The sequence below is a fragment of the Procambarus clarkii genome, chromosome 39 (genome assembly GCF_040958095.1).
Source record: "Procambarus clarkii isolate CNS0578487 chromosome 39, FALCON_Pclarkii_2.0, whole genome shotgun sequence".
Classification (NCBI taxonomy): domain Eukaryota; kingdom Metazoa; phylum Arthropoda; class Malacostraca; order Decapoda; family Cambaridae; genus Procambarus; species Procambarus clarkii.
The window spans coordinates 5,827,046-5,854,670 of NC_091188.1; the positions used below are offsets into that span (position 1 = coordinate 5,827,046).

Here is a 27,625-nt window from a genome sequence, read left to right on the forward strand (position 1 = left end):
TCAGACAATCCTCCCCGGCCAGGGCTCGAACCCTAAATATCTAAAGGCGCCACAGAGGCATTAGAAAGACATGGGTTCAGTGTCAGGACATTGACCAAAATGTCACTGTTAAAAAAACGAAGTGGTGGAGGCAGACTCCATTCACAGCTTTTAAGTGAAGATATGACTTAATAGACTCTGGAATCTAATCTGCAGTCGATTAGTTGTGGGTTGAGAAACGAGACCCCAAGAGCCGTAGATCAACCCTTATAAATGCAACTAGGTGAGTTGAATTAGTTGAGTACGATCCATCAGGTGAATGTTTAACCAGAAAGCATCGGAGACACCCGACAGGTGAGTGCTTAATCACCGCCCACCTGATGTAATTATAGGTGACACCTTATAGACACAAATAACACGTGGGTTTTCCCCCCATTGATGACGCCATCATCACCACCTGAGCTACAGGTGGCCAGGAGCGGCCTGGACAGTCGGGCTGGCGACACCTGTGAAGGCAGTGCGGGCTTGTGAGCCGTCATATGGTGCCGGGCAGTGTTTACTGGTGACCCAACGACCACGGTGAGCTTGTTTAATGAATTAGTTCATCATTTAGGCTTGTATCGCAATGGCTCATACGTAGTGGTGGATTATTGATGTTTTTATGGCTGAAACTTAGCTCAGGTGTTCAATCATAATTAATCCACAAACACGTATGAGCAATGGCGATACAAGCCAATGTATCGTCAATGAGTGATACATTCACAATATATTGTTAATGAGTGATACTTCGATTTAAGCTTGATAGCTTTCGATGCATTTTTTTGGCAAAATTTTAGTTTTTAAAATATGGTACATTTGCTTACAAATGTTGTTTGCTTCAATGTTTTATTTTGTTTGTTTTGTTTTTATGAAGGGAATTTGTCGCTGATCTTTCAGTTTGAATGTTTTACCCAATGTGCATTATTTATTAAACATTTATTTGTAGTAAAAAAAAGTATCTAGATTATTTGTAATTGTCAGCCGTTCAGACATTGTCAGGAGACTATCCTGACAATGATTCAATATAAAGCGTCATCCTTGGCACCTTTTCCCCTTTTTTCTAATAAATATCTTTCGGTTTTCTTAAAGATTGCTCAGAATAAACAATATGTTTAGGACTTGGTATTCTGAGTATCCCGCCAGAAAACCCTGTGGTCTGGGAATCTCCAGATCTTATCTACTTGTAAAGAAGTCCTTTAAAAAACCCGTGAGAAAAAAAATAAATCCATAAATCACCCAAAAAAGCCACTAGATTAGCCACAGGGTGTGCTAAGACACTCATACACCCTCCTGATAACATCAGCCAACTTTCTTTTTACCACATCCCGACCTTATCATGGCCAATACCTTCATGTTGAGATTATTACTCCAATGTTGCGATCGTCTATAAGGGACAGTTAACAGTACCTTCTGAAGCGCCTGTATTGACCAAAAGTGAGAAGTGAGATGAAAGCCAGACCTTGTGATCTTTCTGTCACTCTCGTATATGATACTGTGAGACCAGGATATGCCCCGAGGGAGGGGGGGGGGTCCTTCGTCTGTGAGATGAGTCTGTCTAGGACCTGCAACTTTTGGCAGGCAACCCTCTCTTTTGGTCTGGGTTAAACTGGAGGTGACTCCAGTTTAACCCAGACTGATTTGGTGAGACTGTCCCTGCAGTCTGGCCAGATTAGTCCCTGCAGTCTGGCCAGATTAGTCCCTGGAGTCTGGCCAGATTAGTCCCTGGAGTCTGGCCAGATTAGTCCCTGGAGTCTGGCCAGATCAGTCCCTGGAGTCTGGCCAGATTAGTCCCTGGAGTCTGGCCAGATTAGTCCCTGGAGTCTGGCCAGATGTCACAATGGTGACGGGTGCACACACCCTCCCTGCTGGTCTTGGGGAAGTTGCTGTACTTCCCCATGTTGTAATGTCTGGCAGTACAAGACAGTAAGGCTCTTTTTAATGTATACCCATCGTTTTTGTCAAGTATTTTCATATTATTTGTCTTAAATTCCAATTTAACTATTATCTCCGTATATTTACTGGCAGGTTACACTAACATCACTGCTAACATCACTTCAGTTACATGACAAGGAAGACATCTCTAGTTCTCTATAAACTGTTGTAAATAAAACTGTAATATAGTTAAATTCACAAAGTGCAGCGTGGTAGAGGGAAGCTGTTGTTGGACGGGTGTCATGAAACGTACTCAGGCGTTCCATCCAGCCCGGGAGTCGAACCCAGGATCAATCGCCTATGAACAGACTGTGCTAATCACTGGAAGCGTTACAGAGTAGGCTTAAGGGGTGTGTGGGGGGGGGAAGCACCCTTGGGCATGCTCGGGCCTCTCCTCCCCCTCCCCTTGGGCATGTTAGGGGGGCACCCTTGGGCACGCTGGGAGGGGGGCACCCTTGGGCACGCTGGGAGGGGGGGGCACCCTTGGGCACGCTGCGCTATTTGAAGGCAGGAAAGCATAATATAACTAAATACAGCTCGAAAACAAACGTGAGGCTCCTTGAGGATTCACACGTTATATAAGATGATTAATATGTCGTATAATTTGACTGATGGGTGTCAATTAAAAATAAATTTAGTTTTTCTTAAATTGATTGAAAATTACAGTTTTTTTTTCCTGGAATCAGGAGCGTTTATGTACTTGATGACTGTCAGATGACTGGCGACTGGGACTCTACGAACATCAAAGGAATAGTTGTTGTTTTTCCTGGTCAGGAGTTGTGTTACTACCCAGGTGTTTAAAGCTGGAGTATCGTGCACACCAGAGGTGTTTGGTGGGAGTCAGTAGTCTCTTCCATCACAAGAGCGCCTCTAACCTTAAGAAAGCGCGTCGCCGACAATGTTGCACTAGGTCTGCACAGACCTAGTGTGCAGGAATAGTTTCTTCTACTTAATGTTACACCTTAAAATATGCATAAAGTTTGTAGCTCAAATATAAATAGTTACATTTACCTGACTCATATAAATTGATTCCACAGGTGAAGGATGATGACTGGCTGGGTGACCATCCTGGCGTGGGTGGTTGTGTTGCTGCTCTGTGGCGCTCCCTCGCCGGCTCTGTCTGGTAGCTACCCTAATGCCTCTGTCCTCTTATATGTTGCCGTAATATAGCAATATCTGTTGTATACGGCTGTCAAATTTGGAGATAGATAGATAGATAGATAGATAGATAGATAGATAGATAGATAGATAGATAGATAGATAGATAGATAGATAGATAGATAGGTAGATAGATAGATAGATAGATAGATAGATAGATAGATAGATAGATAGATAGATAGATAGATAGATAGATAGATAGATAGATAGATAGATAGATAGATAGATAGATAGATAGATAGATTATTGAACATGTCAGAAAGGGTGAGATTAGTGTCTCTAAGACGAATCTTCTCTATATTTCTTATCTTTTTCTTTACCTAAGAACGAAGTTAGAAAATTAACTCCCAAAGTCCATTTTACAGTTTTATTATGGCCTAACACGAAGAGATGCGTTTCGCTGATTCAGTCAACATTTTCAAAGTCAGAACAGAAAATTCTATTTAGTTGAAGCAGCCGGATATATAACCGAGAGTGAGGTGCAGTAAGGTGTTCCATAGGCATATATGCCTTATGTAGTTCCTTATTTCCTGCAACCCACCACAAACTCCTTTGGATACTTAAGGCTGAAAGTCTGTGGCTAATGATGGGTCGAAGTGAGTGTCCAGGTGTGTGGGGTCTTGAGAGCCCCATGTGCATATCCAGGTTTGTATTCTCCAGTAGCTTTCGCCAGGTGTAGTGCAGACTTGTTGACATCATGAGTTTTAACCAATCTGTTTACCTTCGTTTTCAAATTCATTCGGAATTTAGTTTGACTAGAGAGGATGAGGTTTATTTTCTCAGTATTTTAATCCATTTTGAGAATGACGTATAATGGCGACTTATCACCTCTTATGGCAGCTATATTCACATGAAAGTCCTGAGCTGCCGCTGTGAATTCTTGACACACCATGGCGCTTCTTTTCACACTTTATAAATCTGTGATTACTGATTATATTATTGATTTAAACAATTTTCCCCAGTTGACGTCAAACTAACGTCATCGTACGATAGTTCGAACAAGATGAACTATCCATCTTAAAAACAGTTAAACATCCTTAGTCCTCCACGACCACTGTACTCTATTCGTCTCAAACTACATATCCTCCAAAACCAAAGTTAACACGTTTAATTTTTCCATTCTCTAAGGACCCTCAAGAAATATTTTGCGAGTCCATGGGGGGGACTCAATGAGTTTAACATTTTCGATTCGTTTAAGAACTTTTCACTACTTCTTTCGCAGATAACAAAGTCATTATCACTCATGTCTACTGACATGAGTCGCTCCCATGTTGTGTTTCTCACCTCTGTCGTCCCTCACAGAGAGCTTCGGGAGCCCGGCTGCTCCTGAAGGCGGCGTCAGGCTGGCGAGACAAGCCCAGTTTGGTGGACAACCTGGACGCGGACGCCTCAGTGCTGAAGATGATGATGAAGCAATCAGACCTAGCTCGGTAATATTGAAAAATCTCATGTTTTACCTACCTCTAGTTTATATATCTCTCTTTAGTCAACTACCAACAGGCCACAAGTGACGACCTTTTGGCGCTTGACGAGATCACATCTGATACAGAGACGAGTGAGGTATGCAAGGAGTACCAGTTGGTTTGGGCAGCAGGAGTAGGCAGCTGACAGGGTTGACAGAAGGTTGGGAGCAGCAGGAAGCAGCTGACAGAAGCTTTAGGGCAGCTGACAGCTGGGTGGGGGGGGGTAGCAGGAGGATTTAGTACTATGCTAAAATATTTCTTGACATGTCGTACCAATATTACAAATTGTGTGTGTGATTTCCCTTAATGTTTCAGGGAGCAATACTCAAGACCCCAGGCAGTGGAAGACCCCCAATCAACTTCGGGCCCTGGCTTAGACCTAGCCCCTAACTCCACCTCACCTTATTAGTTTCGTGGATCTAACTTACATTTTGTCCAACAGATTTTATATATGACGTGAACAAAGATCCAAAATTAGTTAGTATTAATATTATGAACAATATCATTATACAACATCTACTGTTGTTTTATTTTCCTATCCTTTAAGTGCAAAACAATACTGGTAATTATGACAATATTAAAGTTAGACTTTTATGGTGATGATGATGAGGGAGACACAGTTGTGTGTGTTGGTGGGGAAGACACAGCTGTGTGTGTTGGTGGGGGAGACACAGCTGTGTGTGTTGGTGGGGGAGACACAGCTGTGTGTGTTGGTGGGGGAGACACAGCTGTGTGTGTGTTGGTGGGGGAGACACAGCTGTGTGTGTTGGTGGGGGAGACACAGCTGTGTGTGTTGGTGGGGGAGACACAGCTGTGTGTGTTGGTGGGGGAGACACAGCTGTGTGTGTTGGTGGGGGAGACACAGCATCAGTCACATGTGTAACTGGTGCAGAAGTCTATGTCGAAGGCTTTCTGACAATCCAAAAATAACAGTCGGCCCTCGCTTCTAGAGAGAAATGAAGAGAAATATGTCATTTCTCCAGTTACAGGAAGAACCCGAGGATAACTAGTCTTCAAGACAGTTACAGGTAGAACCCGAGGATAACCAGTCTTCAAGACAGTTACAGGTAGAACCCGAGGATAACCAGTCTTCAAGACAGTTACAGGTAGAACCAGAGGATAACCAATCCACACGACACATTGAAAGTACAATATTTGACTTTTAGTTAGAAGCACAATTTCACGAATTGTTATAAAGGGTCTAAAATGTACTTAAGAATGTACTCACATGAATATTATGGGACAATTTTTGGGTCAGAATTTACATCATATAATTGGATTAGTATCGCAAAGTCGGCGACAGAAAGCTTGTTAGCCTCTTGGAAGTCGTCCAACCCAGCGACAGGTAGTCCCCAAGATGCAGCCCACAAGAGCTGGCTAACTCCCTGGTATACCTATTGCTCTTACATGAATGGGGGGGGGCGGTACGAAAAGGGACCAAAACATGCCGTCCTGGCCTGGCCGGGTCGAATATTAAATTGTTGGCCTATTCCACTGTTCACTGCTCTAAAATGCCATGTTACAAAAATATATTTTTTTATTGTAACAATGTACAATTTCTTACCAATATCTGTACTCAACCTTTTGTACGGGGTAAAACGAGGACGAGATGGAGGAAAACAAATGGAAGATAGTAAGAAAAAGATTCATAGATTGTTTCATCTCAATGAAGTTGTGGTAATCTGTAAGTCACACTGTAGGACGGGATAATAATGACCGTGGGTGGTGAGAGTGACCCAGAGTCGGGTGAGTGTATATAAGCACCAGACAAGGCCGTAGAAAACAGGAAAATTCTTGCCGGTAGTAAAAAATGAAACCTCGAGACTCAAGTAGTGAAACGAGTTTTTCCACCTACTGACGTCCACGGTAAGACATTTAAGCGCAAGACCAGCGAGAACAGTACAGTTAGAGACGCCAGTGAAGCCGGCAGGTCGCTCTCACACACACACAGACCAAAGTGTGGCATCAAAACTTGACTACCAACGATAAAAGGTGAACTTTACTTTTTAAAACCTTCGTGCATACATATTTTCCTTTTTAGTAGCACTATTTTTCCTTTTTAGTGGCTGGTCAGTAGGGCGGTGTGCCAGTGTTAAGAGCATACCTCAAAGTGGATGCTCCTCGCTAGGCTTCCCTGGAGCACGACGTCCACGCTCCGGGGGCCGCCACGACCGCTCGTGGCCTCACCTTAAGAAATTTACTTTTCCCGGTGTTGGACGACACTGGGCAAGTGGCTCGTGGTCTGCCCGGGTCTCTTACTTGAACACAACGTATTATATACAAAGTGTTAACCTAACCAACAACGAATGCACCCATGCCACCCACCTAACCTCTCATGTCGATGCATAGATAATGGGGATATTTGTGTACCATTACTATTCATAGTACTTTGTAATTTGTACGTTGAGGACCTTAACGAACGGAATGAGACGTATTAGTTGAGAGGAGAGGTTGTAATGTTATTGGTGCTTGCATCCTGCAACACAGCCTTGATGTGGTAGACGTACAAGCATCTTGAACCACAGATGGTATGCGGTAGATGTGCCTGCGTCCTGTACCACAGGTATTATTAGGCACGTGCCTGCGTCCTGTATCACAGGTGTTATGAGGTAGACGTGCCTGCATCCTGTACCACAGGTGTTATAAGGTAGACGCGCCTGCCTCCTGTACCACAGGTGTTATAAGGTAGACGTGCCTGCCTCCTGTACCACAGGTGTTATGAGGTAGACGTGCCTGCATCCTGTACCACAGGTATTATGAGGTAGACGTACCTGCATCCTGTACCACAGGTGTTATAAGGTAGACGTGCCTGCATCCTGTACCACAGGTGTTATAAGGTAGACGTGCCTGCCTCCTGTACCACAGGTGTTATGAGCTAGTAGTGCCTGCGTCCTGTACCACAGGTGTTATAAGGTAGACGTGCCTGCGTCTTGCACCAAAGGTGCTATGTAGTAGAAGTGCTCGTATTCTACACCACAGGTAATACGAGGTAAGCATGCTTGCGTCCTGTACCTTATGAATTTGTGGTAAATGTGCTTGCATCCCACACCAAACGTATTATGTGGTAAGCGAGCTTGTGTCCTGCACCACAAGTATTAAGAGATGAAGGTGCTTGGCTCCTGTACCATATGTGTTATGTGGTAATTGTACTTGCACAGCCGGCGGCTGAGCGGACAGAACACTGGACCCGTGATAGTGTGTTCCCAGGTTCGTTCCCGGGCGCCGGCGAGAAACAATGGGCAGAGTTTCTTTCACCCTGATGCACCTGTTGCCTAGCAGTAAATAGATACCTGGGAGTTAGTCAGCTGTCACGGGCTGCTTCCTGGGGATGGAGGACTGGTCGAGGACCGGGCCGTGGGGGCACTAAAGCCCCGAAACCATCTGAAGATAACCTGAAGATAGCCACCTGCACCATGTGTGTTAAGAGGTAGACGCACTCTCTTACTACACTACAGGTGTGATGAGTTAGACCTGTGGTGCAGCCGGACGCGCCACAGGTCCTATGAGGATGACGTGGTTTTGTCTTGCATCATAGGTGTTATGAGGTTGAGGTGCTCACATCTCACAATTGAGGGATCACAGACTACACAGTGAGAATCTCATTCCTTTGTCGAGTAATACCTGGACGGACCAAGAGCTGGGACATGATGACGGAGTAATGGAATGGTGCCAACCCTCTAGCACTATCGGGGAATCGAGCTCCGAACTTGCAACAAACGAGGCAATGGCTCTTCTGACCATTGTGGCATCTGTGATGAATAAATGCATTTCACCTGATTATTTCACACACTACATAAGATCATTTTCTTAAATATCTCTGATTATTTTATATTACCTGACTCATATAAATGATTCCACAGGTGAAGGATGATGACTGGCTGGGTGACCTTCCTGGCGTGGGTGGTTGTGTTGCTGCTCTGTGGCGCTCCCTCACCGGCTCTGTCTGGTAGCTACCCTAATGCATCTGTCCTCTTATATGTTGCCGTAATATAGCAACAAAAGTTATAACCATACGATATACATCTGTTTTCAAATCTTACAAAAATTTATATTGTAATATTTCTAAATGTAGATTTACATTAGCTTTTCACCGTAACACTGATGTCTCCTGCTCCCAGACGAGCCGCAGGAGACCACAGGTGATCGCACGTGTCATCTCTCTCTTCCTTACAGAGAGCGTCGGGAGGTTGGGTGTTCCTGGAGGCGGCGCCAGGCAGGCCAGAGAGGCCCCGGTCCAAATTGTTTTTGCAACTGGTGGACAAAATGCCGTCAGACCGAGCACGGTAATATTGCAGTGTCTTTCTTGTAGACATATATTATTGACTATGATACAAGGGGGGGGGGGGTTAGCCCAATGTTTCTAGCACGAATCTTTTCTATGCTTTTAATGTTCTTCACTCGAGAAGGAAGTTCAAAATTAAACTCTCCAAAGTTCCTTTTACAATCTTATACTGTTTGCCGCTATACAAGAGAGTGAATGATGGACTGTAAGGAAAACACAAATGACGCTAGGTTAAAAATTTATTGCAATATCGCCTATGAAATTGATATTATTATTGTTATCATCTCCATGCACTGTGAGTATGTTTAAGGATTTGATCTTTTCATGTGTGTTTATTTTCTTTCCAGGGAGCGTTATTTAGTAATTCCTTTTGGAGACCTCGAATCAGGTATGCGCTATCCAGGCCATTCTTTCTGCCCTGGAACAGGGGCTAACTTCACTTCACCTGGCTGATGGCGTCACCTGGCTGAGGGCATCACCTGGCTGATGGCGTCACCTGGCTGAGGGCATCACCTGGCTAATGACATTTACTCAACACTTGCGGAGTTCAGAACAAGCAAAACTCCTCCAACATTGCATTTTCTATATATGTAAATAAAACATAATAAAACGATACATTTCCCGTTTCTTTATTTGTGGTGAAGGTGGACCTGCCGGAGGGCGCCGCTGTTAGGCCAGTGTACTGTTGTTAGGCCAGAGTACTGTTGATAGGCAAGAATACTGTTGTTAGGCCAGTGTACTGTTGTTAGGCCAGAGTACTGTATCTAGTACACAAGGCCACTATGAATTATCCCCACCGTCTCATATGCGTCAAATTTTAAGTGGTTTTGTCGAACCAAAAGCTATAGACGACAGGGTCAAACGTCCACCACGGAGGATCAATATTATGGAACTTATACTTTCATAAAGCACTTGGAATATGACGCTGTGATCTATAGCGTATATATTGACGTGCGTTAAGTGTGAGGACAGGAGTCTTTATCACACGTGTGTCTATATCATGAGACAAGAGGCACTGAACTACAGGCCAGTGTCCTTAACTTGTATACCATGCAAGGTGATAGAGAAGATTGTGAGAAAAACCTAGTAACACATCTGGAGAGAAGAGACTTCGTGACAACCCATCAACATGGGTTCAGGGAGGGTAAATTTTGCCTTACAGGCTTGATAGAATTCTACGATCAGGTGACAAAGATTAAGCAAGAAAGAGAAGGATGGGCGGACTGCATTTTTTTGGACTGTTGGAAAGCCTTTGACACAGTACCCCATAAAAGGTTGATGCATAAGCTGGAGAAACAGGCAGGAGTAACTGGTAGGGCGCTCCAGTGGATAAGGGAGTACCTAAGCAATAGGAAGCAGAGAGTTACAGTGAGGGGTGAGACCTCAGAATGGCGTGAAGTCACCAGTGGAGTCTCACAGGGCTCTGTACTTGGACCTATCCTCTTTCTGATATACGTAAATGATCTCCCAGAGGGTATAGACTCATTCCTCTCAATGTTTGCTGACGACGCCAAAATTGTGAGAAGGATTAAGACAGAGGAGGACAGCTTGAGGCTTCAAGAAGACCTGGACAAGCTGCAGGAATGGTCGAACAAATGGCTGTTAGAGTTTAACCCAAGCAAATGTAATGTAATGAAGATAGGGGTAGGAAGCAGGTGACCAGATACAAGGAATCATTTGGGAGATGAAATACTTCAAGAGTCAGAGAGAGAGAGAAAAACCTGGGGGTTGATATCACGCCAGACCTGTCCCCTGAAGCTAATATCAAGAGGATAACATCAGCAGCATATGCCAGGTTGGCTAACATAAGAACGGCCTTTAGAAACTTGTGTAAGGAATCTTTCAGAACATTATATACCACATATGTCAGACCAATCTTAGAGTATGCGGCTCCAGCATGGAGTCCATATCTAGTCAAGCATAAGACTAAACTGGAAAAGGTTCAAAGGTTTACCACCAGATTAGTACCCGAGCAGAGAGGTATGAGCTACGAGGAGAGATTGCGGGAATTAAACCTCACTTCGTTTGAAGACAGAAGAGTTAGGGGGGACATGATCACCACATTCAAGATTCTCAAGGGAATTGACAGGGTTGATAAAGACAGGCTATTTAACACAAGGGGCACACGCACTAGTGGACACAGGTGCAAACTGAGTGCCCAAATGAGCCACAGAGATATTAGAAAGAACTTTTTTAGTGTCAGAGTGGTTGACAAATGGAATGCATTAGGAAGTGATGTGGTGGAGGCTGACTCCATACACAGTTTCAAGTGTAGATATGATAGAGCCCAATAGGCTCAGGAACCTGTACAACTGTTGATTGATGGTTGAGAGGCGGGACCAAAGAGCCGGAGCTCAACCCCCGCAAGCACAACTAGGTGAGTACACGTACTGTGTACACGTATGTGTGTGTGTGTGTGTGTGTGTGTGTGTGTGTGTGTGTGTGTGTGTGTGTGTGTGTGTGTGTGTGTGTGTGTGTGTGTGTGTGTGTGTGTGTTATATTCATATAACTTTCGGTGTTAATTTTCCAGGACAGAGTGTGATGGCTGCCTACCTGACCTTTCTGATGGTGGTGGTGGCTCTCTGGTGGACCCTCTCACCCGTTCACGCCGGTGGGTACCCCACATGTGCCACGCTTGATATATTTATGTGTAATAAGGTTTCAAAAATTTACAACAACAACAAAAACACTTGGGCTGCAGAATGTAAATTGTGATGTATAATCGAGTCATAACAGCTTGTTCCCTCGTAACTCGATAGTAATTGGAGGACATCGTTGTAAACTGATAGGCGAGGTGGTGTTCCAGCGGGAGCTGTTCTAGGGGTAAGGTTTAGGATTACCTATGGAAAGGAAAAAGAGCTAATCCTTTCAGCAAGAGTTAGAATGTATCTACGCCTGTGCCATTTATCTGTATTTTTTTTTTTTTTTTTTTTACAAAATATCAATTTACAATTTACAATTGTCAAACGACAGTTGGCTTCGTTACCGACACATACTCGGAGGGGACCCGGGTTCTAACTGTTGGGTCAACTCGTTCTCGCACATGCTTATAGTAAATATTGACTTATTAATAAGTGCATATGTGACATACTAATTTATTGTGAATATTTGAGTTTACCTTGAAAATCTGAATAAAAAAACACCGACCTAACCTAACCTTCTTAGTATGTTAAGATAAGCATCTTATTGCTTCTTAATTACAATTAGTACTAAACTTATACCTATATTGATATTACAGTTTTATAAAAATAATAAAACAAAACTAAAATATTTAAATAAATTGTAAAGTAACTCATGATATTGTCAAAATTTTGTATAAAATCTCTATTGTTTAATGAAACTGAAAAAGAAATTCATAAAATTAAAAGTGGTGAACAGCAAATCGGTATGAAGAGTTAATACCTTGAAACCCAAATATAATTTAGAATATGCCATATATGTACTTATTAATATACCAAATATTGACTAAGCAATAAGTCATATATGTACTGTCTCGTGCGAGAGCGGGTAGGTTGGATGGGAGATGTTAGCATCATCTTTGTCTGTCATCCGTCACAGAGAACGTCAGAGGGGTGACTGCTCCAGAGCGCGGCGCCAGCCTCATCACACAACCTCCGCTAGAAAGAAGTAAGAGAAGAATCGCTGGTGGACGCGACGCTTCCAAACCTGCCGTGGTAATGTTAATACACACTACCGTCTGTTGCGCCCTCTGTCTAGCTATGTGCTACAGCTTTTATATTTATCTTAAGACCTGGAAAAATAAATATTCTAACCCATTCTCCCAAAATACCTTTTTTTTTTTTGTCGGGAACAGGAAGCCTGTGTAAACAGTCTCCGTGGTGTAGTGGTAAGACACTCGCCAGGCGTTCCGCGAGCGCAATGTCATGGGTTCGTATCCTGGCCGGAGAGGATTTACTGGGCGAAATTCCTTAACTGTAGCCTCTGTTTAACACAACAGTAAAATGTGTACTTGGATGAAAAAACGATTCTTCGCGGCAGGGGATCGTATTCCAGGGACCTGCCCGAAACGCTACGCGTACTATTGGCTGTACAAGAATGTAACAACTCTTGTATATATCTAAAAAAAAAAATATATATACTTTAGGCTTTCATCAAGGTCGAACTACTGAACCTACCCAGGATGCAACCCTACAACAGTTGTCTACCTTCAGTGTACCTTTGTACTGTTAAGTGAACAGAGGCATTGAATGAAATAAAACGTGGAAGATTTAAGTCACTGGAGAGTCACTTATAAAGCTGTGATAAGGAAAAATTGCAAATAGGCACTTAATAAGGTGCAGATAGTGGCCAAAGAAAGGGTGATAATAGTAAAGGTAGTCACTTAATAAGAGGAGGTAATTATAATAATAATAATAATATTTTATGCAAGAAAATATACAGAAGCAGCGATACAGTGCATTAATCAAAAGTTTCATAAACAATGCAGTATAAACAGCGAGTCAGCAAGAAGTGTAAAAATAAGTCCAACATCTTGTCTAATTCTTCAATAAAGAAAATATGTATTTAGTAATGTCATTTATTGTATTAATAGTTCAGAGTGAATAATATTTTAACGTTTCTTGCAGGGAGCATTACTGAGAGCTTCAGGCAGTGTCAGCAACCGTCGTCCAACTGTGGCATTTGGTCGCAGGCGCTAGCCCCATCTCACGCAGCCCTGCAATACAGACCCACTTCATACACAGTCCCACCTACAGGCGATGAATCACAATAACGTGGCTGAAGTATGATGACCAGACCACACACTAGAAGGTGAAGGGACGACGACGTTTGGGTCCGTCCTGGACCATTCTCAATCCACTTGAGAATGGTCCAGGACGGACCGGAACGTCGTCGTCGTCCCTTCACCTTCTAGTGTGTGTGGTCTGGTCAATAGACCCACCTCTCACACAGCCCCAATTGTCTTAGATTCGCCAAACGACCTGCACCTCGTATATACACACACCCACCTCACAGACCAGCCGCACATAGCTGGTGTCGAAGTTAAATTAACAAATTAAATTTGATCAGTGTCACTCATCCCATCCATTATGGCTACATTATGTCCATCTCAAGCATTTGATCTACTATCAACTCCAACCTTGGCTTATGGTACATTCTGGTATGTCAGCCTTGAACTGTTTTCATCTCGTATTATGTTGCAGCAAATAATGAGTGTATTTTATTTAGTAAAATACATTTCATTTTAGTTTCAAAATATTTAGAATAATCATTGATATTAATAATTCTGTAATGTATTAATCTCTGTCGTTCTTATAAACAATACCTGAGAGTATGTTTGTGTTCCTCACCATGCACTCTCCTTCCTCTGGTGTTGCTGCGAGTTCAGTAATACTCACATGGGGTATGACTAACGTTAAGGAGCACTCTCCCCTCTCCACTGGACATCAGTTGTACATCAGTTGATTGACGGTTGAGAGGCGGGACCAAAGAGCCAGAGCTCAACCCCCGCAAGCACAATTAGGTGAGGTGAGTACTGTTCCTGTTAATTCATCAGTAAGTTTATCAAAAGTCATGTTAATTTAAGAAGGTAACCATACAAACTTTAGCATATAAAATTGTATATGAATTTCACATTTATTGTGTCATCGACAATAATGTTAATGGTATTTCTACAATTTGGTTGAATAAAGCTGACGCTAAGTATGATGATACTAACGAGGTGATTCTTGCTTTAAATTTAACCCATTCATGATTTCAGCTACAAGATTAGTCCAGTTCATCCTCAGAAACGATGCCCTGCGACTTGGACTGGTCAGTAGAGAGACACTTTCCCTTCTTGCATGATCGGGGTTCGATTCTCGATGGTTCCAAGTTGTAGCACACCGAACCTCACTCCATCCTCATTTGCTAGTTCCTTGAATTCATATTCCTTACACATGCTATATATATATATATATATATATATATATATATATATATATATATATATATATATATATATATATATATATATATATATATATATATATATATAAATATATATATATATATATATATATATATATATATAAATATATATATATATATATATATATATATATATATATATATATATATATATATATATACCCATACTGGCTTAGCACTTTTACCTATTAGTCACCTTACCTCGTGTGGCGCCTTATTAACTTCCTTTTCTTTCCTGTCCTTAATGATTACTCAGTAACCCGCCAAACACACACCGAAACTACGACGTTGGTACAACGTTCGAACAAGTTTTAACGCCTCCTAACCAGTTATAACAACCAATATAGCAAGTTGTAACAACGTTCTAATACGTCATAAACACGTTAAGCCAAGATGTAACAACTTTATTACAAGTTGTAACAAGCGGAAAATGGAGACAGTTTCGGTTTGTGTTTCCAGGGAAAACAGCTTTATAAGCATATAATAACAAGCTTGGCAGCAGGATGCTGCTTCTGGTAACTTTCCTTTTTAAGACTGTTCATAACCCAGTCGACAGAGCTACTGCGTCACACACACGTGGGGTCCTCACACACACGTGGGGTCCTCACACACACGTGGGGTCCTCACACACACGTGGGGTCCTCACACTCGCGTGGGGTCCTCACGGTCCTCCCCGAGACCCATGCAGTCCAGGTATATGGAATATAATAACAATATTATTCACTTGAGCAGGGGTAGGCTTTAGCATGTTTATCTCTGAGAGAAACACATACATATTTAGCCGTAAGATTCACACTGATGTTATGAGGAGATAATATGAGAGGCTACCGAGGTTAATTAGAACGTGAGAACGGCATGACTCGACTGGCCCATGTCTGCCTCAGCCTGACTCCAGCTGGCTTATGTCTGCCTCAGCCTGACAACCGACGTCATGCTTATGTCTGCGTCAGCCTGACTCCAGCCGGCTCATGTCTGCCTGAGCCTGACTCCAACCGGCTCATGTCTGCCTCAACCTATATACCACGGTAAATAATGTCTCAGGATTTCACTAATATATTACAAAGATTGTTACACATTTACAATAGAATTAGTAAAACTATTCGGCAATTAATAAGTTTATTCATGTAGCCAATGGCGGTAAATGCAACGTTTGCATTTACAACCAATTGCTACCTATGTTTAAAAGCTCGAAATTACACGAAGTTAGAAACCTTAGACCACACACGGGACAAGCTGCACAATAGTCTCCTGAAGGTGCATGAGACTAACACCTTCACACGTTATTGCATTATGTCAGTGAAAGGAATCCTTCACTCTCAGCACAACTGTATTATCCTCGATACTTGATTGAGTGACAACAACTGTATTATTCCTGCAACTGCAGAGGACTGGTAGTGTCATCATTATCACATATGAAAGTGACAGTTGTACCGAGAACACAAACAAGACTGGCAGTATGACCCGCAGTACACCCACCCGCGAGCTACACCCGCAGTACATCCACCCGCGAGCTACACCATTAAAAACACCACGAAGGGGCCGCCACCTCAGCTTCAGCGCGAGGCGCTAACCTAGGCCCTAACTCCATCTCACCTCATTAGTTTCGTGGATCTAACTTACATTTTGTCCAAAGGATTTTAAATATGACGTGAACAAAGATCCAAAATTAGTTATTATTAATATTATGAACAATATCATTAATGCAACATCTATTGTCGTTTTATTTTCATATCCTTTAAGTGCAAAACAATACTTGTAATTATGACAATATTAAAAATAGGCTCTTATTGTAATGTTTGTGGAGGAGACACAGCTGTGTGTGTTGGTGGGGGAGACACAGCTGTGTGTGTTGGTGGGGGAGACACAGCTGTGTGTGTTGGTGGGGGAGACACAGCTGTGTGTGTTGGTGGGGGAGACACAGCTGTGTGTGTTGGTGGGGGAGACACAGCTGTGTGTGTTAGTGAGGGAGATACAGCTGTGTGTGTTGGTGGGGGAGACACAGCTGTGTGTGTTGGTGGGGGAGACACGGCACCAGTCACATGTGTAACTGGTGCAGAAGTCTATGTCGAAGGCTTTCTGACAATCCAAAAATAACAGTCGGCCCTCGCTTCTAGAGAGAAATGAAGAGAAATATGTCATTTCTCCAGTTACAGGAAGAACCCGAGGATAACTAGTCTTCAAGACAGTTACAGGTAGAACCAGAGGATAACCAATTCACACGACACATTGAAAGTACAATATTTGACTTTCAGTTAGAAGCACAATTTCACGAATTGTTATAAAGGGTCTAAAATGTACTTAAGAATGTACTCACATGAATATTATGGGACAGTTTTTGGGTCAGAATTTACATCATATAATTGGATTAGTATCGCAAAGTCGGCGACAGAAAGCTTATTAGCCTCTTGGAAGTCGTCCAACTCAGCGACAGGTAGTCCCCAAGATGCAGCCCACAACAGCTGGCTAACTCCCTGGTGTACCTATTGCTGCTAGATGAATGGGGGGCATCAGGAGGTAGGAAAAGGGACCAAAACATGCCGTCCTGGCCTGGCCGGATCGAATATTAAACTGTTGGCCGATTCCACTGTTCACTGCTCTAAAATGCCATGTTACAAAAATATATTTTTTTATTGTAACAATGTACAATTTCATATCAATATCTGTACTCAACCTTTTGTACGGGGTAAAACGAAGACGAGATGGAAGAAAACAAATGGAAGATAGTAAGAAAAAGATTCATAGATCGTTTCATCTCAATAAAGTTGTGGGAAGCTGTAAGTCACACTAATGAGGTAATAATGCCCGCGGGTGGTGAGAGTGAACCAGCAAACGAACAGAGGATGAAGGAACACCAGAAAACTGAGCGGCTCTGTGAACCACAAACAAAAATAAACGCTGATAGGAAACGATGATCGCGCACCTCCATATTGCTTACATTACGAGAGAGAAAACAAAAGAGAGTCGGGTGAGTGAATATAAGCACCAGACAAGACCTCAGAAAACAGGAAAAATTTTGCCGGTAGTAACAAATGAAACCTCGAGACTCAAGGAGTGAAACGAGTTTTTTCACCTACTGACGTCCATGGTAAGACATTTAAGCACATGACCAGCCAGCACAGTACAGGTAGAGACGCCAGTGAAGCCGGCAGGTCGCTCCCCACACACACAGACCAAAGTGTGGCATCAAAACTTGACTAGCAACGATAAAAGGTAAACTATACTTTTTAAAACCTTCGTGCATACATATTTTTCTTTTTAGTAGCACTATTTTTCCTTTTTAGTGGTTGGTCAGTAGGGCAGTGTGCCAGTGTTAAGAGCATACCTCAAAGTAGATGCTCCTCGCTAGGCTCCCCTGGAGCACGACGTCCACGCTCCGGGGGCCGCCACGACCGCTCGTGGCCTCACCTTAAGAAATTAACTTTTCCCGGTGTTGGACGACACTGGGCAAGTGGCTCGTGGTCTGCCCGGGTCTCTTACTTGAACACAACGTATTATATACAAAGTGTTAACCTAACCAGCAACGAATGCACCCATGCAACCCACCTAACCTCTCCTGCCGATGCATGGATAATGGGGATATTTGTGTACCATTACTTTTCATAGTACTTTGTAATTTGTACGTTGAGGACCTTAACGAACGGAATGAGACGTATTAGTTGAGAGGAGAGGTTGTAATGTTATTGGTGCTTGCATCCTGCAACACAGCCTTGATGTGGTAGACGTACAAGCATCTTGAACCACAGATGGTATGCGGTAGATGTGCCTGCGTCCTGCACCACAGGTATTATGAGGTAGACGTGCCTGCGTCCAGTACCACAGGTGTTATGAGGTAGAAGTGTCTGCGCCCTGTACCACAGGTGTTATGAGGTAGACGTGCCTGCGTCCTGTACCACAGGTGTTATGAGGTAGAAGTGTCTGCGCCCTGTACCACAGGTGTTATGAGGTAGACGTGCCTGCGTCTTGTACCACAGGTGTTATGAGGTAGACGTGCCTGCGTCCTGCACCACAGGTGTTATGAGGAAGACGCGCCTGCGTCTTGCACCAAAGGTGCTATGTAGTAGAAGTGCTCGTATTGTACACCACAGGTAATACGAGGTAAGCATGCTTGCGTCCTTTTCCTTATGTATTTTGTCGTAAATGTGCTTGCATCCCACACCAAACGTATTATGTGGTAAGCGAGCTTGTGTCCTGCACCACAAGTATTAAGAGATGAAGGTGCTTGGCTCCTGTACCATATGTATTATGTGGTAATTGTGCTTGCACAGCCGGCGGCTGAGCGGACAGAACACTGGTCCCGTGATCCTGTGGTCCCGGGTTCGTCCCCGGGCGCCGGCGAGAAACAATAGGCGAAGTTTCTTTTACCCTGATGTCCCTGTTACCTAGCAGTAAATAGGTACCTGGGAGTTAGTCAGCTGTCACGGGCTGCTTCCTGGGGGTGGAGGCTTGGTCGAGGACCGGGCCGCGGGGACACTAAAGCCCCGAAATCATCGGAAGATAACCTCAAGATAGCCACCTGCACCATGTGTGTTAAGAAGTAGACGCACTCTCATACTACACTACAGGTGTGATGAGTTAGACCTGTGGTGCAGCCGGACGCGCAACAGGTCCTGTGAGGATGACGTGGTTTTGTCTTGCATCATAGGTGTTATAAGGTTGAGGTGCTCACATCTCATAATTGAAGGATCACAGACTACATAGTGAACGTCTCATTCGAACTCCGAACTTGCAACAAACGAGGCAATGGCTCTTTTTACCATTGTGGCATCTGTGATGAATAAATGCATTTCACCTGATTATTACTCACACTACATACGATCATTTTCTTAAATATCTCTGATTATTTTATATTACCTGACTCATATAAATGATTCCACAGGTGAAGGATGATGACTGGCTGGGTGACCTTCCTGGCGTGGGTGGTTGTGTTGCTGCTCTGTGACGCTCCCTCACCGGCTCTGTCTGGTAGCTACCCTAATGCATCTGTCCTCTTATATGTTGCCGTAATATAGCAACAAAAGTTATAACCATACGATATACATCTGTTTTCAAATCTTACAAAAATTTATATTGTAATATAAATGATAAATGAATAAATGTAGATAAATGATAAATGGTAAATGTAGATTTATATTAGCTTTCCACCGTAACACTGATGTCTCCTGCTCCCAGACGAGCCGCAGGAGACCACAGGTGATCGCACTTGTCAAATCTTTTTCTCTCTCTTCCTTACAGAGAGCGTCGGGCGGCCGGGTGTTCCTGGAGGCAGCGCCAGGCTGGCCAGACACGCCCAGTTCGGTGGTTTTGGTGCACGTGGAAGTGGTAGTTTTGGTGGAGGTTTTGGTGCACATGGAAGTGGTAGTTTTGGTGGAGGTTTTGGTGCACGTGGAAGTGGTAGTTTTGGTGGAGGTTTTGGTGCACGTGGTTCAGGTGGACGAAATGCCTTCTACCCGAGCGCGGTATTATTGCAGTGTCATTCTTGTAGACATATATTATTGACTATGATACAAGGGGGGGGGGGTTAGCCCAATGTTTCTAGCACGAATCTTTTCTATGCTTTTAATGTTCTTCACTCAAGAAGGAAGTTCAAAAATAAACTCTCCAAAGTTCCTTTTACAATCTTATACTGTTTGCCGCTATACAGGAGAGTGAATGATGGACTGTAATGGAAAACACAAATGATGCAAGGTTAAAACTTTATTGCAATATCGCATATGAAATTGATATTATTATTGTTATCATCTCCATGCACTGTTAGTATGTTTAAGGATTTGATCTTTTCATGTGTGTTTATTTTCTTTCCAGGGAGCGGCATTTACTTCTTGGTCAGGCAGAAATTCCTTTTGGAGACCTCGAACCAGATTTGGGCTATCCGGGCGATTCTTTTGACAATGGTACAGGGGTTAACTTCACTTCACCTGGCTGATGGCGTCACCTGGCTGATGACGTCACCTGGCTGATGGCGTCACCTGGCTGATGGCGTCACCTGGCTGATGACGTCACCTGGCTGATGGCGTCACCTGGCTGATGGCGTCACCTGACTGATGACGTCACCTGCCTGATGGCGTCACCTGGCTGATGGCGTCACCTGGCTGAGGGCATCACCTGGCTGATGGCGTCACCTTCCTGAGGGCATCACCTGGCTAATGACATATACTCAACACTTGCGGAGTTCAGAACAAGCAAAACTCCTCCAACATTGCATTTTCTATATATATAAATAAAACATAATAAAACGATACATTTCCCGTTTCTTTATTTGTGGTGAAGGTGGACCTGCCGGAGGGCGCCGCTGTTAGGCCAGTGTACTGTTGTTAGGCCAGAGTACTGTTGATAGGCCAGAGTACTGTTGATAGGCCAGAGTACTGTTGTTAGGCCAGAGTACTGTTGTTTGGCCAGAGTACTGTTGTTAGGCCAGAGTACAGTTGTTAGGCCAGAGTACTGTTGTTAGGCCAGAGTACTGTTGATAGGCCAGAGTACTGTTGATAGGCCGGAGTACTGTTGTTAGGCCAGAGTACTGTTGATAGGCCAGAGTACTGTTGATAGGCCGGAGTACTGTTGTTAGGCCAGAGTACTGTTGATAGGCCAGAGTACTGTTGTTAGGCCAGAGTACTGTTGTTTGGCCAGAGTACTGTTGTTAGGCCAGAGTACAGTTGTTAGGCCAGAGTACTGTTGTTAGGCCAGAGTACTGTTGATAGGCCAGAGTACTGTTGTTAGGCCAGAGTACTGTTGTTTGGCCAGAGTACTGTTGTTAGGCCAGAGTACAGTTGTTAGGCCAGAGTACTGTTGTTAGGCCAGAGTACTGTTGATAGGCCAGAGTACTGTTGATAGGCCAGAGTACTGTTGTTAGGCCAGAGTACTGTTGTTTGGCCAGAGTACTGTTGTTAGGCCAGAGTACAGTTGTTAGGCCAGAGTACTGTTGTTAGGCCAGAGTACTGTTGATAGGCCAGAGTACTGTTGTTAGGCCAGAGTACTGTTGTTAGGCCAGAGTACTGTTGTTAGGCCAAAGTGCTGTTGTTTGGCCAGAGTACTGTTGTTAGGCCAGAGTACTGTTGTTAGGCCAGAGTACTGTTGATAGGCCAGAGTACTGTTGTTAGGCCAGAGTACTGTTGTTAGGCCAGAGTACTGTTGATAGGCCAGAGTACTGTTGTTAGGCCAGAGTACTGTTGTTAGGCCGGAGTACTGTTGATAGGCCAGAGTACTGTTGTTAGGCCAGAGTACTGTTGATAGGCCAGAGTACTGTTGTTAGGCCAGAGTACAGTTGTTAGGCCAGAGTACTGTTGTTAGGCCAGAGTACTGTTGATAGGCCAGAGTACTGTTGTTAGGCCAGAGTACAGTTGTTAGGCCAGAGTACTGTTGTTAGGCCAGAGTACTGTTGATAGGCAAGAGTACTGTTGTTAGGCAAGAGTACTGTTATTAGGCCAGAGTACTGTTGTTAGGCCAGAGTTCTGTATCTAGTACACAAGGCAACTATGAATTGTCCCCACCGTCTCATAAGCGTCAAATTTTAAGTGGTTTTGTCGAACCAAAAGCTATAGACGACAGGGTCAAACGTCCACCACGGAGGATCAATATTATGGAACTTATACTATCATAAAGCACTGGGAATATGACGCTGTGATCTATAGCGTATATAATGACGTGCGTTAAGTGTGAGGACAGGAGTCTTTATCACACGTGTGTCTATATCAAGAGACAAGAGGCACTGAACTACAGGCCAGTGTCCTTAACTTGTATACCATGCAAGGTGATAGAGAAGATTGTGAGAAAAACCTAGTAACACATCTGGAGAAAAGAGACTTCGTGACAACCCATCAACATGGGTTCAGGGAGGGTAAATCTTGCCTTACAGGCTTGATAGAATTCTACGAACAGGTGACAAAGATTAAGCAAGAAAGAGAAGTATGGGCGGACTGCATTTTTTTGGACTTTCGGAAAGCCTTTGACACAGTACCCCAAAAAAGGTTGATGCATAAGCTGGAGAAACAGGCAGGAGTAACTGGTAGGGCGCTCCAGTGGATAAGGGAGTACCTAAGCAATAGGAAGCAGAGAGTTACAGTGAGGGGTGAGACCTCAGAATGGCGTGAAGTCACCAGTGGAGTCTCACAGGGCTCTGTACTTGGACCTATCCTGTTTCTGATATACGTAAATGATCTCCCAGAGGGTATAGACTCATTCCTCTCAATGTTTGCTGACGACGCCAAAATTGTGAGAAGGATTAAGATAGAGGAGGACAGCTTGAGGCTTCAAGAAGACCTGGACAAGCTGCAGGAATGGTCGAACAAATGGCTGTTAGAGTTTAACCCAAGCAAATGTAATGTAATGAAGATAGGGGTAGGAAGCAGGTGACCAGATACAAGGTATCATCTGGGAGATGAAATACTTCAAGAGTCAGAGAGAGAGAGAAAAACCTGGGGGTTGATATCACGCCAGACCTGTCCCCTGAAGCTAATATCAAGAGGATAACATCAGCAGCATATGCCAGGTTGGCTAACATAAGAACGGCCTTTAGAAACTTGTGTAAGGAATCTTTCAGAACATTATATACCACATATGTCAGACCAATCTTAGAGTATGCGGCTCCAGCATGGAGTCCATATCTAGTCAAGCATAAGACTAAACTGGAATAGGTTCAAAGGTTTGCCACCAGACTAGTACCCGAGCAGAGAGGTATGAGCTACGAGGAGAGATTACGGGAATTAAACCTCACTTCATTTGAAGACAGAAGAGTTACGGGGGACATGGTCACCACATTCAAGATTCTCAAGGGAATTGACAAGATTAATAAAGACAGGATATTTAACACAAGGGGCACACGCACTAGGGGACACAGGTGGAAACTGAGTGCCCAAATGAGCCACAGAGATATTAGAAAGAACTTTTTTAGTGTCAGAGTGGTTGACAAATGGAATGCATTAGGAAGTGATGTGGTGGAGGCTGACTCCATACACAGTTTCAAGTGTAGATATGATAGAGCCCAATAGGCTCAGGAACCTGTACAACTGTTGATTGATGGTTGAGAGGCGGGACCAAAGAGCCGGAGCTCAACCCCCGCAAGCACAACTAGGTGAGTAACTAGGTGAGTACACGTCTCAATAACGTGATGATGTTCATTAAGAACCTGGTGGTGTTCAGTGATGACCTGGTGGTGTTCAGTGATGACCTGGTGGTGTTCAGTGCCCTGGTTGTGTTCAGTAACCTGGTGGTGTTCAGTGACCTAGTTGTTTTCAGTGATGACCTGTGGTGTTCAGTGATGACCTGTGGTGTTCAATGATGACCTGTGGTGGTCAGTGATGACCTGGCGGTGTTCAGTGCCCTCGTTGTGTTCAGTAACCTGGTGGTGTTCAGTGACCTGGTGGTGTTCAGTGACCTGGTGGTGTTCAGTAACCTGGTGGTGTTCAGTGACCTAGTTGTTTTCAGTGATGACCTGTGGTGTTCAGTGATGACCTGTGGTGGTCAGTGATGACCTGGTGGTGTTCAGTGATGACCTGGTGGTGTTCAGTGATGACCTGGTGGTGTTCAGTGATGACCTGGTGGTGTTCAGTGACCTGGCGGTGTTCAGTGACGACCTGGTGGTGTTCAGTGACCTGGTGGTGTTCAGTGACCTAGCGGTGTTCAGTGACCTGGCGGTGTTCAGTGACGACCTGGTGGTGTTCAGTGACCTGGTGGTGTTCAGCGACCTGGTGGTGTTCAGTGACCTGGTGGTGTTCAGTAACATGGTGGTGTTCAGTAACCTGGTGGTGTTTAGTAACCTGGTGGTGTTCAGCGACCTGGTGGTGTTCAGTGACCTGGTGGTGTTCAGTGATGACCTGGTGGTGTTCAGTGATGACCTGGTGGTGTTCAGTGACCTGGTGGTGTTCAGTAACCTGGTGGTGTTCAGTGACCTGGTGGTGTTCAGTGTGTTCAGTAACCTGGTGGTGTTCAGTGACCTGGTGGTGTTTAGTGTGTTCAGGGACCTTGTGGTGTTCAGTAACCTGGTGGTGTTCAGTGACCTGGTGGTGTTCAGTGACCTGGTGGTGTTCAGTGTGTTCAGTAACCTGGTGGTGTTTAGTGTGTTCAGTGACCTGGTGGTGTTCAGTGTGTTCAGTAACCTGGTGGTGTTCAGTGACCTGGTGGTGTTCAGTAACCTGGTGGTGTTCAGTGACCTGGTGGTGTTCAGTGACCTGGTGGTGTTCAGTGTGTTCAGTAACCTGGTGGTGTTTAGTGTGTTCAGTGACCTGGTGGTGTTCAGTGTGTTCAGTAACCTGGTGGTGTTCAGTGACCTGGTGGTGTTCAGTGACCTGGTGGTGTTCAGTAACCTGGTGGTGTTCAGTGACCTGGTGGTGTTCAGTGTGTTCAGTAACCTGGTGGTGTTCAGTAACCTGGTGGTGTTTAGTGTGTTCAGTGACCTGGTGGTGTTCAGTGTGTTCAGTAACCTGGTGGTGTTCAGTAACCTGGTGGTGTTCAGTAACCTGGTGGTGTTCAGTAACCTGGTGGTGTTCAGTAACCTGGTGGTGTTCAGTGACCTGGTGGTGTTCAGTGTGTTCAGTAACCTGGTGGTGTTCAGTAACCTGGTGGTGTTTAGTGTGTTCAGTAACCTGGTGGTGTTCAGTGACCTGGTGGTGTTCAGTAACCTGGTGGTGTTCAGTGACCTGGTGGTGTTCAGTGTGTTCAGTAACCTGGTGGTGTTCAGTGTGTTCAGTAACCTGGTGGTGTTCAGTGACCTGGTGGTGTTCAGTAACCTGGTGGTGTTCAGTGTGTTCAGTAACCTGGTGGTGTTCAGTGACCTGGTGGTGTTCAGTAACCTGGTGGTGTTCTGTGACCTGGTGGTGTTCAGTATGTTCAGTAACCTGGTGGTGTTCAGTGACCTGGTGGTGTTCAGTGTGTTCAGTAACCTGGTGGTGTTCAGTGACCTGGTGGTGTTCAGTAACCTGGTGGTGTTCAGTGACCTGGTGGTGTTCAGTAACCTGGTGGTGTTCAGTGACCTTGCGGTGTTCAGTAACCTGGTGGTGTTCAGTGACCTGGTGGTGTTCAGTGTGTTCAGTAACCTGGTGGTGTTCAGTAACCTGGTGGTGTTTAGTGTGTTCAGTAACCTGGTGGTGTTCAGTGACCTGGTGGTGTTCAGTAACCTGGTGGTGTTCAGTGACCTGGTGGTGTTCAGTGTGTTCAGTAACCTGGTGGTGTTCAGTGACCTGGTGGTGTTCAGTAACCTGGTGGTGTTCAGTGTGTTCAGTAACCTGGTGGTGTTCAGTGACCTGGTGGTGTTCAGTAACCTGGTGGTGTTCTGTGACCTGGTGGTGTTCAGTGTGTTCAGTAACCTGGTGGTGTTCAGTGACCTGGTGGTGTTCAGTGTGTTCAGTAACCTGGTGGTGTTCAGTGACCTGGTGGTGTTCAGTAACCTGGTGGTGTTCAGTAACCTGGTGGTGTTCAGTAACCTGGTGGTGTTCAGTAACCTGGTGGTGTTCAGTAACCTGGTGGTGTTCAGTGTGTTCAGTAACCTGGTGGTGTTCAGTGACCTGGTGGTGTTCAGTGTGTTCAGTAACCTGGTGGTGTTCAGTAACCTGGTGGTGTTTAGTGTGTTCAGTGACCTGGTGGTGTTCAGTGTGTTCAGTAACCTGGTGGTGTTCAGTAACCTGGTGGTGTTCAGTGTGTTCAGTGACCTGGTGGTGTTCAGTAACCTGGTGGTGTTCAGTAACCTGGTGGTGTTCAGTAACCTGGTGGTGTTCAGTGACCTGGTGGTGTTCAGTGTGTTCAGTAACCTGGTGGTGTTCAGTGACCTGGTGGTGTTCAGTGACCTGGTGGTGTTCAGTAACCTGGTGGTGTTCAGTGTGTTCAGTAACCTGGTGGTGTTCAGTAACCTGGTGGTGTTCAGTAACCTGGTGGTGTTCAGTGTGTTCAGTGACCTGGAGATGAAAAACATTTTTTTTAGTAACACTCAAAAAGCTCTTGGGACATATAGGCCCCTTAATACCTTACATCCAAAACAAGGTGATGGGAAATTCCCTGAGAAACAAGATAGTAGAATATCCGGTGAGACGAACACCAGCGAAGGTTAATGAACAACAAATATTGCCTCACAAACTTTATATAATTCTGTGACTGAGAGACAGAGATCAGATGAGACAATATTCAGATTAAGACAAATGATCTCCCAGAAGGAATGTACTACTTTCTCTCGATGTTTGCTGATAATGCATCAATATAAAGAGGAAACATATAGTGGAGAAGTATAATAAGCTACACGATGACTTGGAAAAATTTAAAAAACGCGGTCCCTAAAAAGTGGCTACTAGACTTTAACTAAGGCAAGTGTAAATTAATGTTAAGGCAACATGAAACCAGATGCAAAGCATCAAGAATCGAACATAGAAAAATCCTGGAGAGTTGATATGATATCATTAGCTGCACCTGCAAGACTGACCAACATAAAAACTTCCATCAGAAACCAAAATACAGATTGATTTAGGACCCTGCATACCACATACCTGCATACCACATACCTGCATACCACATACCTGCATACCACATACCTGCATACCACATACCTGCATACCACATACCTGCATACCACATACCTGCATACCACATACCTGCATACCACATACACATCACACCAATCAGGTTTGGAGTATGTGGCGAGCGCATGAGGCGGTTATATCGTTAAACACGCACACACTCACAAACTCCAGAGGCACACCGGATAGATAAATCGAAGAGTTGATGGAGATGAATTATGAGAAAATAGAGGAATTAATCTATAACTGTAAAGTCAGAAGAGTTAGGTAAGATATTTTTCCAATAAATGTCTCATTGGCAGTGACGAGGTAGAGACAAGGACAGATACTTGGAACTGATGCTACACAAACAC

General features: G+C 44.2%; 1 protein-coding gene and 1 long non-coding RNA gene across 4 annotated transcripts; one reads left to right on the top strand and one right to left on the bottom strand.

Annotated features, from left to right (window-relative positions):
- Window positions 1–9,212: 9,212 nt before the first annotated feature.
- LOC138372748 (uncharacterized) lies at window positions 9,213–21,016 on the bottom strand. 3 transcript variants are annotated; one of them, XR_011230926.1, is made up of 4 exons: window positions 20,918–21,016; window positions 20,850–20,883; window positions 20,697–20,798; window positions 9,213–9,315 (listed from the first exon to the last, which is right to left on the bottom strand). It is a non-coding gene; the product is annotated as an uncharacterized lncRNA (long non-coding RNA). The 3 variants fall into 3 exon arrangements; XR_011230927.1 differs by lacking the exon at window positions 20,850–20,883 and having other exon boundaries at window positions 20,697–20,781; window positions 20,918–21,005; XR_011230925.1 differs by having other exon boundaries at window positions 20,850–20,970.
- A 2,865-nt stretch (window positions 21,017–23,881) lies between these two features.
- Window positions 23,882–27,218, top strand: LOC138372481 (uncharacterized). The gene is made up of 4 exons (XM_069337950.1): window positions 23,882–23,967; window positions 24,239–24,616; window positions 24,767–25,422; window positions 27,085–27,218. Exons 1-4 carry the CDS (start codon window positions 23,882–23,884, stop codon window positions 27,216–27,218), a joined length of 1,254 nt encoding a protein of 417 aa, XP_069194051.1.
- Window positions 27,219–27,625: the final 407 nt, after the last annotated feature.

Excerpts from the sequence above, each read along its gene's own strand:
- LOC138372481 (XM_069337950.1), top strand. The coding sequence starts at position 23,882 with ATGATGTTCATTAAGAACCTGGTGGTGTTCAGTGATGACCTGGTGGTG. Across the intron at positions 23,968-24,238 it reads GTGTTCAGTGCCCTGGTTGT|TGATGACCTGGTGGTGTTCA; the intron begins GTTCAGTAACCT and ends TGTGGTGGTCAG. Across the intron at positions 24,617-24,766 it reads TTCAGTGATGACCTGGTGGT|TGACCTGGTGGTGTTCAGTG; the intron begins GTTCAGTGACCT and ends GGTGGTGTTCAG.